General features: G+C 41.2%; 1 protein-coding gene across 2 annotated transcripts; it reads left to right on the forward strand.

The window, feature by feature from the left end:
• The first annotated feature begins 571 nt into the window (after positions 1-571).
• Positions 572-16,399, forward strand: shc1 (SHC (Src homology 2 domain containing) transforming protein 1). Of its 2 annotated transcripts, XM_007556103.2 has the most exons (12): positions 572-4,895; positions 6,377-6,447; positions 6,949-7,009; positions 8,290-8,409; positions 10,471-10,524; positions 10,910-10,961; positions 13,208-13,334; positions 13,445-13,607; positions 13,852-13,909; positions 14,110-14,226; positions 15,737-15,993; positions 16,090-16,399. In XM_007556103.2, exons 1-12 carry the CDS (start codon positions 4,302-4,304, stop codon positions 16,216-16,218), a joined length of 1,803 nt encoding a protein of 600 aa, XP_007556165.1. In that variant the 5' UTR covers positions 572-4,301; the 3' UTR covers positions 16,219-16,399. The 2 variants fall into 2 exon arrangements, with proteins under 2 accessions (XP_007556165.1, XP_007556166.1); XM_007556104.2 differs by lacking the exon at positions 10,471-10,524.
• Positions 16,400-16,450: the final 51 nt, after the last annotated feature.

Genomic DNA, 16,450 nt, shown 5'->3' on the forward strand with positions numbered 1-16,450 from the left:
CAGGACATGAACCGGCTTGCAGGGGCCTCCAGAAGGGCACGGGTGGAAGGAGGTCAGCTGGGAGGAGATGAATGGACACGCCATGGCTCCTTTGTCAACAAGCCCATCCGTGGCTGGCTGCATTCAGACAATGTGGTCAGCACCAGTGGCGTTTGCTATACAGTACGGGTAAGCTAGCACTCTTGTATTATCACTCTCTTTGGATACTTAAGGTGTGAAAACATGCAGCCAGTCAGAGAACACACAATACCAGGTTCAAGAGAACAATCTGAGATATTAACAGTATTTTAAGGATAAGAAGCATTATATATTCTTTAAAGGTTCACAAATCATTAGTGCTTTGAAGAGCTGTAGAACAGGGACGCTAAAAAAACGTAAAAATAAACACAAAGACAGGATGTCAAGCTTGCAGCTATCACTAGGCATGGGTCGGTCATCACTGTCAACAAATGGTATGACAGAAAATCTTTTTTCTTTTAAAAGCTTAACATTAACTGAAACTGTGTCTAATACTGACACAGTTAGTAAATAGTACTTTAATCCATAGTCTTCAATTTNAAACATTAATGTGGCTTTCAGATTAATGTGGAAGTTGGCTTTAGATAAATGGCTGTTACTTATCAACTGCATGCTTTCTAAACCAAAAAATGAACTACTAATGTTTTGCCATTTCTTTAAAAAAAAGGCAGAGACTTAATTTATAAAGAGAGGTCTTTATTACTTTTCAGATTTTTCTATCAGAATAAGATCTACTCAGCAGCAGGAGTTATGTTATACAGTCATCTTTAACTGCTGCAGAGAATATTCAGGTGGTTTTTATGCAACTTTTCTTAGCATTAGTTGTCTTCTAAAGTCAAGCATAACGGTGTTGTTCTTTACGACATACTGTTAATCTGAATTTTGTTGCTGTTCTTGCAATTTTTAAGTTTATCACTCCAACTGGAGTCGGTGCATTCAGCCAGTGGCGATGTCAACATTGATTGGGTTTTATGGCTGGTGCGATGTCGGTCAAACTTTGATCATTTCCTGAACTGTATTGATCTAAAAGTCTGTAGTTCTTTTTTTTTTTCCTGCCATTGGATGAAAAAAAAAAAAAGCTCTAATGTAGAGTCTTTGATGCAACAGCTAGCAGATAATTGCTTGCCAAAGCAGTTATCTCTTTGAAGATTTCTGCTGTTGTTGGGACTTCTTGGCATAAATCCTCCGCAGGCATTTCTCCTAATGTCTGTTGCCATCGCAACGAGCTGCAGCTGCAGACAGAACATGATGTAAAAATCTTTTCTTTTTGTCCTTGTCTTTTTAAAACTGGTGCTTTTCCATTTGGTATTTGTATGCATTTTATAGATAACTAGTCATAGTTGCATCTTGTTTCTTTTTAACTGGATTTTACTTTTATTCTCTAGTCTGTGATTCAGGGTTGTTTCAGGTCATCTATACCCTCTTACCCTTTGTGTAGGGTTGTCCAGTTTATCAGTCAAGCTTGATGTGCTGCTATCAGGCACTACTGGATAAATGAATTATCATTCTGATTTCTCTTGTACATATCAGTGAGTACAGCTGCTTGGCCTCAAGGCTGTGCTTCATGGTATGTTGGTGACTCAGGATTTCTGTCCATTTTGAGGGTCGTCATCTTTGTCACCTGACCTACACTGTGTTCAGTGCACTGACAAAATATACCAGGTCTGCTACGCCTTTGTTAAAGAATATTTGTAGTTTCCTCTGTACCACTTGCTTATCCATGCATACTGGATCTGTTGCCTTTTTAAAGTGCTAATCTTTTTTCTGGAGTTCTAGTTGTTCTGGATAATATTTGTCTGGGTATGTTTTTCCAGCCATAATTCTTTACAGCTTTCTGGAGCTCGTCCCAGCCTTTCCAACTGGCAGTGCTTTAGTATGACTGGATCCTCCATGGTGCTTTTTGGCCAACACCAGATGGATGGCTAGCTAGAGTTGCTAGACAATCCCTCTGAGGTGCTAGACTTGTGTAGGCGACTGTTCCTCTGCCATGAATCCAGCGCCCACTACAATCTTGAGTGGTGTTACTTCAGGCCTAGTAGATAATTTAAATGTTAGTGTGGAAGGAAGGCATAAAATAAGCCGCTTGCTTGCAATTACTGAAACTTTGGTGCCAAATTAAAAACTTTGGTGCAAGTTGTTTGGATAAGTAGGCCAGCTTAAATAGGCATGGATGAATAGTGCCTCATGAGGTGGGACTGTTGGTGTAGCATTGCCTCCTTCTGAGGCCGAACTGTTTTCAGACTGAATTATAGGAGGGGTTTGGAGTTCAAGGAGACTGTTAATGCAAACAGACTGTTTGTCTTTTCTAGGTTGGACTATGCAGAACATGAGAAGTTTAAGAGTGTTTGTGCACTGGAAGCTTTGCCTTAGATAAGGAATGAATATAAATCTGGGTTTGCGCATATTAAAAATGTCTGCATCAACACTCTTCTCTCAGGTAATCTGGGCTTGCTGTTTGAACTAGGAAGAGCTAAAGCAAGTTGGTGCAAAGTGCATTGGGTTCATGTTAAACATCAGTGAGCCTCCATTCAGGGAACCCTAAGTGAGGAAGTCTAAACCAGACCTGTCAGGTCTCATCATCGTCACCACAAGCCCGCCGGTAGTCACCATCATCCTGTGACCTACATTCTGCAGCGTTACATCACCGCCGTGCTACTGCAGTGTGTGTTAGTGTACCAGACACTGGCAGCATCTCAGACTCAACGTACCACTATCAAATGGTGCTTCAGAAAACAAAAAAATGCATCCTTACCTAGATGTCCAGTTTTAGGGAACAAACTTGAACCAAGGCCGGCTCTGTTGTTTTAGCCATATCAGTAACCTAATTCAGGAATGGGCTCAACTCTGCCAGCCCAGTCTTAATTACAAACTTTTCATCTGTCAGTTTTTCTAAAACCACCATGTCTAGCCTCTAGCTATCCACAATCCTTGTGTAGAAAGGCAAAAAAAAACAAACAAAAAAAAACGCACGGTTCAACTTTAATATATTCAAATAAACTGTTAAACTAGGCAGCCTGGAGAACGGGCGAGCAATCGCGGGAGGGGGCGAGGGGGAGCGAGAGATCATCTGGAAGAGGCGAGAGGACGTGGTGGCACGCGAGAAGGCAGAGGCATTGGAGAGACAGAGGTTGGCAGAGTACATAGTGTGGAGGAAGAGAGAGGACTTCCAAGATAAAAAAGGAGATCGAGAGAAGGGAGGAAAGGGCTCTGAGAAAGGGAAGGAGGCTTCACCAGAAGTGATCTGGAAGAGGAGAGAAGAAGAAGAAGAAGAAGGGGAAGCAGGGAGGGATAGAGCAAAGGCCATTCAGAGAGGACATGAAAGCATTTGGAGGAAGAGGGAGAGGGAGTGAAAAAGGCAGCCAGTGACAGATTCGCATTGCTTTTGAAACAGGTGTTCAAAAGACTGTACAAAGAATTTGGCAGTAGTCGTACATCAGTAAGCCTCCTCTCTCTTTTCTTTAGCAGCTCTGCAGGTGTTTGCTGTGTTATCGACCAGTTGAAGTTGTATATTATGCATGTGTTGGTGCTGTTTAGTTGGTGTGCACAGCGTCTTTTAGAAACCCCATGTTGGCCGCTAATAGGATTTTTATAGTCCTACATCAAGCAAGGTAGATTCGGCAACGGGAACTGCTTCACACGTGCACGCCAACACACACACACACACACACACACGAAGATATGTACTGCCCCACACATGTAAACAGATCACTAATAAGTGTGCACCCCTAAGACAAACAGGAAGGTGCAAGGGGGGGGCTTAGAGAGACAATCACTTGTGTTGATTCTTCATGGTGCTGGTGACGGCTGAACACTTACTCTTTGCCGATTACGTCGGGATGAGGAACTCGCGGATGTCGTTTTACATTGGGTGCAAACACCAAGAGGAACCCTCTGTGGAGAGCTAAAAGCTCGTCTTCATCTATTCAGGGGAACTGAACAAACAAAAACTTTACTAAAGAACTGAGGACAACATGAGCTGTACTTGTGCACTAATAAACTATTTTCATCTGTATTCCAACTTTATGGTGGAGGCCCAGCTTCTCCGACGCTCCGTCTCCCATCTTGCACTCATTGTGGATAAAGCCAATTTTATCGCAGTTTGTTTTCGGCTGCTTGGTAACGAGTGGAGGACAGACAACCAAACAGATGGATGTAGAGCTCTTGCAGTGAGCAAGAAGGACAGATGGTTGTATGTCCTTTCAGAGGGAAACTTTGAATTGTGAGACAAAAAGACTTTAAATCGCTGCAGCCAGTGTGGACTTAAAATCTTGCCCTGCATAATTATGGAGCTTGTGCAGAAAGCCAAGTACACCCACATTCGGAGTGAGTCGTTGAGCTCAACCGATGAAACAAACTCCAACCCATCATCGTTTCCGCCTTCCAGCCCAGTCACCCCACTTACCCCCTCCCCTGGTTTACCGTCTTCTCTCTCCTCCTCGTCGCTCACTCCCATCTTGCCCCCCACATCTCCCAGACAGGCTGAAAACAGCCCTACCACTCTCTGCTCCTTCTTCCCCAGTATGAGATCCCTTCGTCTGGGTGTCTCCGCTACCCTTCTCCCAGGACCCAGGGCTGCTAGCAGGTCACAGCCGGCTCAGGCACCTGTTGAGTCCTCTGGAGATGACAGAAGCAATTCCAGCTCCTCTCCTCCACTTCATCAACACGTTGCCCTCCTAACTGCTCCCTGTCCCCCTCCCCGACCTCCTCTGCAGGACATGAACCGGCTTGCAGGGGCCTCCAGAAGGGCACGGGTGGAAGGAGGTCAGCTGGGAGGAGATGAATGGACACGCCATGGCTCCTTTGTCAACAAGCCCATCCGTGGCTGGCTGCATTCAGACAATGTGGTCAGCACCAGTGGCGTTTGCTATACAGTACGGGTAAGCTAGCACTCTTGTATTATCACTCTCTTTGGATACTTAAGGTGTGAAAACATGCAGCCAGTCAGAGAACACACAATACCAGGTTCAAGAGAACAATCTGAGATATTAACAGTATTTTAAGGATAAGAAGCATTATATATTCTTTAAAGGTTCACAAATCATTAGTGCTTTGAAGAGCTGTAGAACAGGGACGCTAAAAAAACGTAAAAATAAACACAAAGACAGGATGTCAAGCTTGCAGCTATCACTAGGCATGGGTCGGTCATCACTGTCAACAAATGGTATGACAGAAAATCTTTTTTCTTTTAAAAGCTTAACATTAACTGAAACTGTGTCTAATACTGACACAGTTAGTAAATAGTACTTTAATCCATAGTCTTCAATTTAAAGTATTGTGAGTTTTTAATGTGAGATCTCATTACACCACAATATAGTTTTGCTCATAGGTTTACAGACATGTTAAAATGTCAGTTTTTGTTGAAACATTTTTTCAGAGAATATAGATGAAACAACATTTACATGAAACGTAAAGGTGCCCAAAGACTCACAGCCTGTTTTTTACACACACACACACACACTAATCACAAGCAGTACCAGAGGTGAGGATTGTTGCCTTTAAGCGATGTGTTTCAGCTTGTAGGGTATGTAATCAAAACAAAACTTCCAGGCTCTGTACATTTGTGATCAGGGTCTCCTGTGTAGTTTCTGTTGCCTATATGGTATAGCTATTCTACACTTTTTTGAAAAAAATTATTTTTGTTATATTATTTTCCCGGTCTGAAGAATAAAATTATTTTTCAATTGATTTTCCGAACTTTATTCCCTGTCCTGTTGTTTAAATATTCTTTCCACCGTAATTTATATCCTTCCTTGTTTCCTTTGTTCCTTTATTTCTTCCTTCCTTTCTTCCTTCCCTTTGTCCTGTCTTCCTTGCGTATCCTTTCTTCATTCCATCAACCCTACCTTATTTGTGTCCTTCCTCTTCTGTCATCTATTCTTCCGTCCTTCCTTGCGTTCCTCCTTTCTTTCAGCTTCTGGATTTTGCAGCTTCAGTATTTAAAGTTTGGCTGTTGCAGAAAAATTGGTCCTAAATTTGCAGTGCATTTATTTCATTCATTCTAAGATGATCACAAAATGCCTGAGATCTGCAAGGTCTGGAATATTTACATGAAAAGTGTAGGAATCCTGGAATTCAAAAGAGCAAACACAATTGTTGCATGCTAAACAGCTTCACCCAACAACTAACTGTGGATGAAAGAGAGTCTTTGTATCATTCTTTTTTTTTTTTTTTTTTAAAAAAGACCCAAACATTTGACTTTTCCCAGTTTATGTAAACTTATGAGCACAACTGTAAAGGTTTCTCTAGCCAGGCTGCAATGTGCTCACAATTTTCTTTTGTTTGCTTCCTGTGTGTTTCATGTTACAGCAACAAAGGAAATGTTTCTTGTTAACTTGTTGCCTTCCTGTTTCCTAAACAGTACATGGGTTGTGTGGAGGTGCTACAGTCAATGAGAGCTCTTGACTTCAGCACCAGAACTCAGGTCACCAGGTGAGAATGCCCACAGCTCATCATGTGCTTCAGCTGGCTTTTCCTTCTCTTGTTTCAACATAGAGCATTGTGAGTGGGTGAGAATGTAAGAAAAGTGGCAGTGGTTAGACTTAAAGACATGTTGGGTTTGTATGCCGACACGCTCTGCTGGCCTCTCAAGTCTTTCTCTGCTACCTCTCTTTCTGTCCTGCTTGTGGTCTGTTTTGCTTACTTGTTTTTTTACTCTCTATCAGTGTCTGTTTCTATGCACACATGCATGTGTGTGTGTGCACCCCTGCTGTTCCCTGAAGCCTTAAATTAGAACACTCTGGAATACTCTTGGTTTCCTTGTGGTTTCCGGAGCGATATTTGTCTCACTGGTAAAGAGCAGCCCAGTTGCCAGGGAAGATAAATTATCCTACCATCTGCCAGATTTCTTTTTAATCTGCCTAAACGTGAGTCCAGAAAAGAGAAAGTAACTCTCTTACTTTGCCTGACCTGTATTTATATTTTTTCTTTCAGAGAGGCTATAGCTGTGGTTTGTGAGGCGGTACCTGGAGCCAAAGGATCCCGCAGGAGAAAGGTACATACAGCTTACACCCGACCACACCCTTACTCAGAACATTATTTATTTATACAGCTTAAGTGGACAGCAGGAAGGAATGGTTTTCTGGATGAAATCTCTGTTTAGCTTGACTGTCCACCCTGTGGTCAGTTGGCTGTTCAGCCAGGTTCCCCTTCTGTCTCACAGGCTCTCGTTAATCTGCATAGGGACACAGCAAACATGTGGAAGAAGGTGCCATGGATCAGTTTTGTGATCTAAATTGAAATCCTGTTAGAGGCTGCAAAAGACTTTAATTTGGGGCAGTCGATCGTTTTCCAACAGGAACATGACTCTAAACAGAGAACCAGAAATATAATGGTTCTGGTTTATAATGTCCAGACCTGAAAAGTAATTTGGGTATGAATACTTTTGCAAAGAAAATTCCTCAGATGTGTTTGGCATGGCAATGATGTAATTAAAGAATCCCATTTGTCCAAAGATTATCTGTACTTTTAGCCTAAAAATGTGAATCCTATTGTCTAAACTGCATGCTGGTAGAAGGAGACAGAAATGCCCAGATGTTCATTTGAGCTGACTGTAAACTCGATATTGCTTGCTTGGTCTCTCTCCTGCTTCCCCCCCTGCCACGAGGGACGCTTATGTGGAGCCAATGATGTTCTTAAAGTACTTTAGATTAGCAGACACAGCCACCAGTCTGCTGTTTAAAGATTTTGAGTGTCTGTGCACAAATGAAACTGAAAACATCCATAAAACAGGTGGCTAAATCGAGCTGCCTGCTGCCATTGCAGGGTTTGACCAAGGAATGTCTGGCAGGGAAGCACCCCAGACAAAATACAGTGGTAGTACTTACACTAGAATAGATTATACTGGGCTAGGCTCTCTTATTTGGCAGGACTGAGGTTAATGTGGTACGGCATGCTCATTCAGTCCCGATGGTGCTTTTCTTATCACATATTCTACACACTTGGAGATAGTCGTGAATGAAAGACATTAGAACAAGAAAATTGGACTGACACATTGTTGCTGTTGAGGTTTCTGTGACGGTCTCGGCCAAGGCTCCTCTGTTGGCCACAGTTGGCCACGGAGAGCAGATTAACAATTGCAGCTGTTCTGTCACTCCTACACACGCACGCATGTTCACACATTCAGCCAAGTACTGGACTTCACGAAAGAAGCACCTTGTAGATATTATTATGCCTTGTAGAAGTGGGAGAATAATAAAATAAACACTAGTTGTTTCTGATGTGTTCAAAGTGTTTTGTTCACAACTCATAACCATGTGTGCCTCTCTCTTGCAGCCTTCTTCTCGCTCTCTGACGTCCATATTGGGGAAAAGTAACTTGCAGTTCGCAGGCATGACAATCAGCCTCACTATCTCGACCAGCAGCCTCAATCTACTGGCCTCTGACTGCAAGCAGGTTAGGCTGAAAGTGTTTTTAGAAATATGAGGAAAGGTTGGTCCTTTGGGTTTAGTTTTGGCACATTTTCAGCTGGCTTCATCTTTTAGTTTCACTCCTTGAATGCCACAATAGTGATGCATTGTTAAACAGGGACTGCAGCAATGCGGGTACTGCAAGTGGCTTATATGGCACAAGTGTTCGTATCGCAGAAGATAAATCAAGAAGATACAATTATTACAGTTCAATTCAGTTTCACTTCAGCTTACATACGGAGTGTCAGTAAGGGCTTTAATTAATTCTTATCATATAATCAGATTAAGATGTGTGTTATCTAAATCCAGCTTACGGTAGGGCTGCATTGATTTATCGACCAGCCGATTTCCTTAATTTTGGGAAATCAGTGGTCAGTCAATGCTTACATGTAAAGCCAAGCTTATTCCCAGATCTTATCTACCTCAGCAAAGGTCTAAAAATCAACCGCTGCCCTTCTTTGCTCTCCCGTGAAAAAGGTTTGACTGATAGATCAGCTCACCAGATCAGGACTTCATGTTTGCATTTACCGACAGTCACCCCACTGTTGCCATCTCAGCGACTTTCTTGCTATTTTTAGTGAAATTTCAGACAAAATAAAACTGGTTATTGGGCAAAATCGGAATTGGCAGGTCATACTTTTAAATCAGTTAATTTCAGTAAAATCAAAATTCAGTTCATTAAACAATACTAAATCTTATCAAACATTTATGAATGGAATGTAAGTTGTAAGCCCAGCCAGTTGGGTGAAGTCTCTGATTTTGCAGCAATTGTTCCTACAGAGCAAGCATGTGTAGGAGTTCAGGGGAACAACCCCAGTATGAATAGAAGACACTTCCTGCAGACTCGGTTTAAGTGTTAGCATCCTAACCTGGGGTTTAAAGGACAGGAAGAGGACAGGAAAAAACACGGATTCGCAAGCCCGGAGTGCTTTCTGTGGGAAAGAAAACAAAAGAATTGAGCGTTCAAACAGGGATACTTTAAAAAAAAACAAAAACAAAGAGTAATAAACAACAAGAAAAAGCTAAAAACATCAAAAACTCCATCAATGGCTTGAACCATGAAAGAGATCCAACCAATCACACAACCACTGTGCCACAAAATCAGACCACAATTAATGGCAGCGCTATTTGTAATGCAGTTCAAAAGTTTAGAAAACGACTCAACGAGGAAGTAGAAGACTCATTAGTATTTCATCCAGCAGTAAGGCTTTTGCCAGCACTTAACCATAAAATTTATCTTAAAGAATAGTCTTAAAGACACTCTAACCACAAGTTAAACGGTTCTCCTAGATCAAAGTCCATAGGCTGCAGAGAACAATCAACCCTTAAAAAAAATGTGTTTTTCAAATCCTGTTTAAGTGTCCGTTCAGTATTTGCCATCTCTGACAGAGGTCTTGTAGTTATTTATGGAAATAATTTTTATAAGATCCTCGCTTGCAACACACACGCCACCTTCCTCGTATGATAAACACAAATCTTAAGGGTTTGCAACTCAATTCACCGTTTTGATCAGCTGTGGGATTTTCTGGGCCATTAATACAGATACATTAGTTACTCCACTTTGTGAGCCTCATTCACTGGACTGATTCCTCATGGCTTCACTCTTGCCACTGGGCAGGATGTGCTGCTCCTCTCAGACCTCTAATGTGTTAATAGATGCAAAGTGGTCAATCTGCTGGGAGACGGCGTACAGTCATGTATATCAACACGTAGGGCAACGAAGCATGTTGTTCTGCACACGTATCCATTCAGGCATAGGGAACAGATACAGGCAGAGGAGCATTAATACGGTTCAATGTTGATATTGATTCGTCTTGGATGGTTGTTGCAGACTGTTTACAAAAGTGCTCCATCCCATCTTAGAAGTGTTTGCTGCAGATGATGGTGTTCAGTGGAGGGAGAAAAAAAAAAGGCCTTTTCTCAGTAATGACTCCATGTTTGTGTCCCATCCAGACGCTTTCATTTCACTCCCCGCATACTTCATCTCACCCATGTGTTCTCCTTTTCTTTTCTTTGTCCCCCGTTCTTCCCGTGTTTTTCTTCACAGATTATCGCCAACCATCACATGCAGTCCATCTCCTTTGCTTCTGGAGGAGACCCAGTGAGTCGCCCAGCTCTCCCTCTCTCTCTCTGTCTCTCGCTCACTGTGAGCCCAGGCCTCACTCTGGCTATTTTCCATCTCTCTTCAGCCTGCATGTGCTTCCTTCCTATCTTAAGTCATTGCCTATTCCTATGAATTCCACTTACCTCATTGCTGCCTTATTAGCTCAGAGTCTCTGACCACATCACTTCCTGTCTTCTCCTTTTCAGCTTGCCTTACGATTTTAACCCTTGTCGCAACTTAGAGACTACAGCTGCTGCTTTACCCGTCTGGTTGTCTTTATTTCAGTCTTCCGATCTTAAACCTGCCCTTCACTTTTTCCTACTATTGATTTTTCCCTTTCCTTTCCTCCTCTAACTGTGTTTCCCCTGTCTCGTTCCCACAGGATACAGCTGAGTACGTAGCGTATGTGGCCAAAGATCCAGTCAACCAGAGAGGTGAGCAAGAACAGCAGCTGGTTCTGTCCGAAACCACAGCTTTGACTCCTTTGTGGGGAATTTTTACATGAATCACCTGATTTCTGTGTTGAATTGTGCAACACATGGAAATGGAGCCTGAAATTGCGCACTCTGATTACGCAGTCATCATTTCTGCCTAACATTTCCATTGAAATATAAATTAATCCCATTAGGTGCATGAAAAAGCTTATCTGCTTTATTAGGGTTGGTATTTAAAACGCCGCCTACCACAGCTGAGACATTAAATACACCCGGGACAGGAAGAAAGAATACACAACATATCAAATAAGCATACCATGTAGGGCATCCATAAATGCTGAATATGTTAGTTAGCTTATATTAAATATCTGGCTTTGTGTCCCAAACATAGCCATCCATCCAGACCCAAGCTGATTGAGTTTACATTTTAGGTTCTTTAACCAACAATCTTCTCTGACAATCCTCATCATTCAGCTGCAGCAACACAGACTTGTGGCAGCAGTGAAACGGCTGTCCTGAAAACTGAAAATGCTCAAGGACTGAAGTGCCGCTTCTGTTTCAGTTCACCATGAAATCTTACAGAACAGGATTCAAAACCAGTTTGACCTTTCTGGCTTCAGTATTAAAGTAATTTAGCTGACTGAACAGTGGTTCTTTTGTTACATTTATTACCTATTACATGTGGGCTCCTACGTGGCTCTAAACATAGCCCTGTCCTTTTCTTGTTGCTCCGTGTTCCCTGGGCAACATGATAAAGTAACTTACGAGCTTTTATCAGCAAGTAGATGATATGCAGTTATATTTCTCTTTATCCCCAGTTGTTCCTGCATCTGTTATGTCTTATTGATCCAATGTCCCTGTGATTCAGTTACTACTGATAACATTTGGGTTATAAAAATACATACCTGTTAGAAAAGGACTGAGAACTACTGGACTAGATAATATAAATTTAAGTTGTTGAACTGAAAGAACAAAACTGAGATTCTTGTTATTGAAAATAAGATGCAGAAAAAGATAACAGATGTTTATTTTATTTTATTTTATTTGCTTAAATAAAACAAGGTTAGAAATGTTTGAGTAGATTCTGACAGTAATCTGTTCTGCTTCCACATCAGTAATGAATGCAGAGGAGTTCAGAGCGTGACAGGAAGGAGGAGCAAATAACTCATGGATCTAAATACCTCTGCAGGCTTCCTGTTGCTTTTAGCAATGACTTTAGGATTTATTTGTGTGTGTTTTTTTTTTAGGTTTTCACTTGATTAAACCCCCCATATCTTATAAATATTAATTAAATTAGCATATTATTGAAAAGTTCATTTATTTCAGTAACTTGGTTCACTTAGTGGAACGCATGACATAGATTCATCACAATAGGACTGATTGTCTTTTTTTTTCTTTAAATTAATGAAAACACAATATTTTAGATTAAAAGACCAATAAAAATCTATTTTTAACACAGAAATGTAGACTTAATTAAAAGTATGTTTGATACCTGCTTAAAGGTTTTTGTTTTAAACGTACTTTCGCTTTGACGAGCCTCACATGAATACATATTGTGGTTTATTGAAATTGATGATTAAAAGTAATCTACTGTTCATACATAAGACTCTTATGACGAGGGAAGAGATTAATTTTCCCCAAACACTGTGAGAGTAGTTGACTTATTTAATAGCTTTAAAAAGGATCTTAGAATTTACTGTTTCACCGATTAAGTTACTTTATTGTATTTAAATCTTCATTTGGTCTGCCTTTTTCTTTTGTTATACTTGTTTTGCCTCCAACCCAGTTACTTTTACTTCATTTAAAGAATTTAACACATTTCAGATTTTTATTTGCTGTTGGTATAAGTTGATTGAACTTTATTGCTGTTTTTTTTTCTCTGTAAAAATAAGTAATAATATTTGAAAATATTGCTGAAAAGGTGCTTTATAAATGCATACATTTCTTTTTTGCATTTTCATTCTCTCTTCTCTCCTTTTTCTTTTTTCTCTTACTTCTTTGCTCTTTTCCTTTTGTCTGTTTTCCTCCTTTTTTGTTGTGCTTTTTCTTTCCCGAGTCCTTGCTCTTCTGTTCTCGTTCCTTATTTGTTCTTCTCTCTTCTTACTATTTCTCCTTCCCTCTTCTCTATTGCTCTCTTTCTTGCCCTGCCTCTGTTTGAATGGTGTTGCCTGTCTGAGTGCTGCATTCATTTCAAGGGCATGTTGCTGCAGACTCCTTATCTTTTCTGTGTACCTCCTCGACTGCAGCATGTCACATCCTGGAGTGCTCCGAGGGTTTGGCACAGGAAGTCATCAGCACCATCGGCCAGGCCTTTGAGCTGCGTTTCAAGCAGTACCTGAAGAACCCCCCCAAACTGGTCACACCCCATGACAGGTACAGCTCACATATAAACTGCAGCGTTTTTTTTTTTTTTTTTTTTTTTGTTTTTTTTTTCTTTCACTTTTTTTCTGTATTTCATTTTCTAAACATCTTGTCTTTGTCAGAATGGCTCCGTTTGATGGCTCTGCATGGGAGGAAGAAGATGACGAAGCTGTCCCTCCTCCTCCTCCTCCTTCTGCTGAGGTTCCTTACTATAATAACTTTCCTGATAAGCAGCCTCCCCCTGGTGGACTGATTGACATGAGGACCCGTCCAGGAGCAACACTGGTAAGAATGAGTGGATTAGAGAGGGAAGAAATCTGCTTATGCCTAAATTCACCACTGGCCTGGTTACACTATGCTGGTTATTAACTTGTACTTTAGTGCATTTTCAAGTTGTAGTCTTGGAAGCTGTGGGAAATGTTACTGTAATCCAGAAGGAATAAATCTGCTTCATATAATTTTTGACCTTTGTGATTATTTTAGTAATACCTACATAATTTTGGTCTTCTGGTTGTTTTTTTGTTTGCAGCCCTATGGGCAGCCAGGTCAGAGCGACATTCACAAACAGCCTGTGCCTCCTCTACCAGGTGAGCTGCATCTTTGCCTCTCTGTGTCTATTCTTTGGAAATTCAGAAAGAAAGTGTTTTTTTTTTTGTTTTTTTTAAACTGAAGACATGTTTTAGCCCTTATAACAGGAAAATGCTGTCTTATTTTCTTTGTGTTCTTTTACTTAAAAGAAGAAAATGTCTTTGTACACCTTTTTATAATTTTTATTTGTTTTTTTTAGTGGGTGCCAAAGAAGGAGGTCGGGAGCTGTTTGACGACCCATCATACGTGAACGTGGAAAAACCCAGACTTCCTGTAGCAGCTAATGGAAATGCTCACAGAGACGTTTTTGACATGAGTGAGTCTCTCTCAATAGCTTAGCTTAGTTTACAATGTAATTTCTTCACTTTCTGAGCTCAAATGCACGGTTGTGTGAAATGCAGAAATGCCACAATAAAGCAATTTGCTGTGAAATTAGGAAACACTGATATGAACTGTTGTAAATGGGATGTGTGGGTTGTAATCAAAACAGAAGAATAACTGGTAATTACTGTATGCAGAAAATAAAGGTTGTACATTAACAGTGGAAAAAAAGCTGTTATTCCATCAGATTCAAACTAAAAACAGAAGCTTCTGCAAAGAGAAACAATGAGGAAATATATGGGACTAAATTGGCATTTTATAAAACATTATTGGCGAGCTTCACAGAGTTTTACACATTAAATTTGCTTTGTCTGCAGACTTATGATGCAGCTTGGAAGATATAGAAATGTATATTTCTAATGATTTACGTGTGTTTGACTTGAGTATTTTTCTGTTGTACAAAATATGAGCAAGCATGAAAGATAATCAATTTTATTTCCAGAAATTAAATTAAAGCTTGTACCTGTCGATCCTTCAATCCACCAAACAGTATTCAAACTTGATCATTGGTCAGTCTCTGTCCACTCAAATGGTACTCTTAATTTCATTCTCCAGTGTGCCAGCACATTCAGGACAGAGAACCCTAATCAAGAAAACCATGTTGTGTTAATCTATTTATAGTTTAGAGGAGGAAGCAGTTTGCCTTGTTGAGGAAAGAAGGTAAAGTGCAGGAGTTGGACTGTAACAGCTGCAGCACAATGTACAACTGGATGCGTTACACAGCTCTGCTCTGCTCCTATCAATGCATCCCAAAAGATTTGCATTTGATTCACCCTGCGGTTGCAACAAGCGACACAATGGAGCTTGAAGATGTTGAACAAAAGCTAAAAATGGGAGAAGTAACAATGCACCAAATGGTGCAATAAAAACAAAAGCAGCAAAAGCTCCATTTAAATATGTTGGGTTTAATTCAACCTTAGGCCTCTAATTAAAATTGCATCTGGCGCGGACACAATGCCTACGAGCTCGGCCCAGGTCAGGTGGGACGCTTTAGGCCTGATGTAAACTCTAGTGCAGCTTTCTCCTCCAGATGCAAACCAGGAGGAAGTTCTTAGGTTGTGCGTTCAGACCACAGCAGATGAATCATTCAGAATTTAAGAGGAGGCGTTTAATTTCAATATTGTTCTTGGTTACACATTGGTCTGCCTGTCCAACCATTAATTAATACATTTTTCGATCATTCTCCTGTTTATCCATCTGGTTGATCCTCCATCCAGTTATACATAAATATCCATTTTTCCTTCTTCCATCTGTTCATTTCTCAGTTCATCCATTCTTTTGTTCATCTGTCCTTCAAGCTGTCCATCAGTTTGTCTGTCCAACAAACCATCAGACTGTTTATTCCATCTACCCATTTTTCTATCTTCCATTGCGTTTATATCTTGGATCATGTCCTCTAAACAAGGCTACAATGTTACAATCTATTTTCATTTGTTATCTTCAAGAACCGCTCGATGACGCCTTGGGAGTGTCTGGACACGCTGGCCCAACGTCAGTGGTGGTTCCGCCGTCGCTGGTGCAACAGCTGCAGAACGAAATCTGGTTCCACGGTAGCCTGAGTCGAAAAGAGGCGGAGAGACTGTTGACCCGAGACGGAGACTTCCTTGTGCGGGAATCTGGAACCACTCCCGGGCAGTACGTCCTTACGGGGCAGCAGGGGGGTCAGCCCAAGCACCTGCTTCTTGTCGACCCAGAGGGAGTGGTAAGTTGTGGGCGGGAGTTGAAGAAGCATTACATTTTAGTTGGACGTAGTGGTGTTGATGGTAACACTTGATGCTTTTCCCCACCCCTCCATTAGGTACGCACAAAAGACCACCGGTTTGGAAGCGTCAGCCACCTAATCAGCTACCACATGGACAACAGGCTGCCCATTGTGTCAGCTGGGAGCGAAGTGTTTCTGCAGCAGCCAGTGGAGCGCAGGGCCTGAAGCCACACGCGCCAATGAAATACTCCACCAAAAATAGACTCTCACTCCATCTCCAAATCCACACAACACACTCCCAAAATCATATGCTTTAGTACACACGACACTACACACAGCACTCCCATGAAACGACACGAGTACAAGCCAAAATAATTAAAATATATCACCTGTTTCTCAGCAAAAACACAAAACAAAACAAAACAAAAAAAACAAACAAACAAACAAAAAACTTACT

This window comes from Poecilia formosa, unplaced genomic scaffold (assembly GCF_000485575.1).
Source record: "Poecilia formosa unplaced genomic scaffold, Poecilia_formosa-5.1.2 Scaffold77, whole genome shotgun sequence".
In the NCBI taxonomy this organism is placed as follows: domain Eukaryota; kingdom Metazoa; phylum Chordata; class Actinopteri; order Cyprinodontiformes; family Poeciliidae; genus Poecilia; species Poecilia formosa.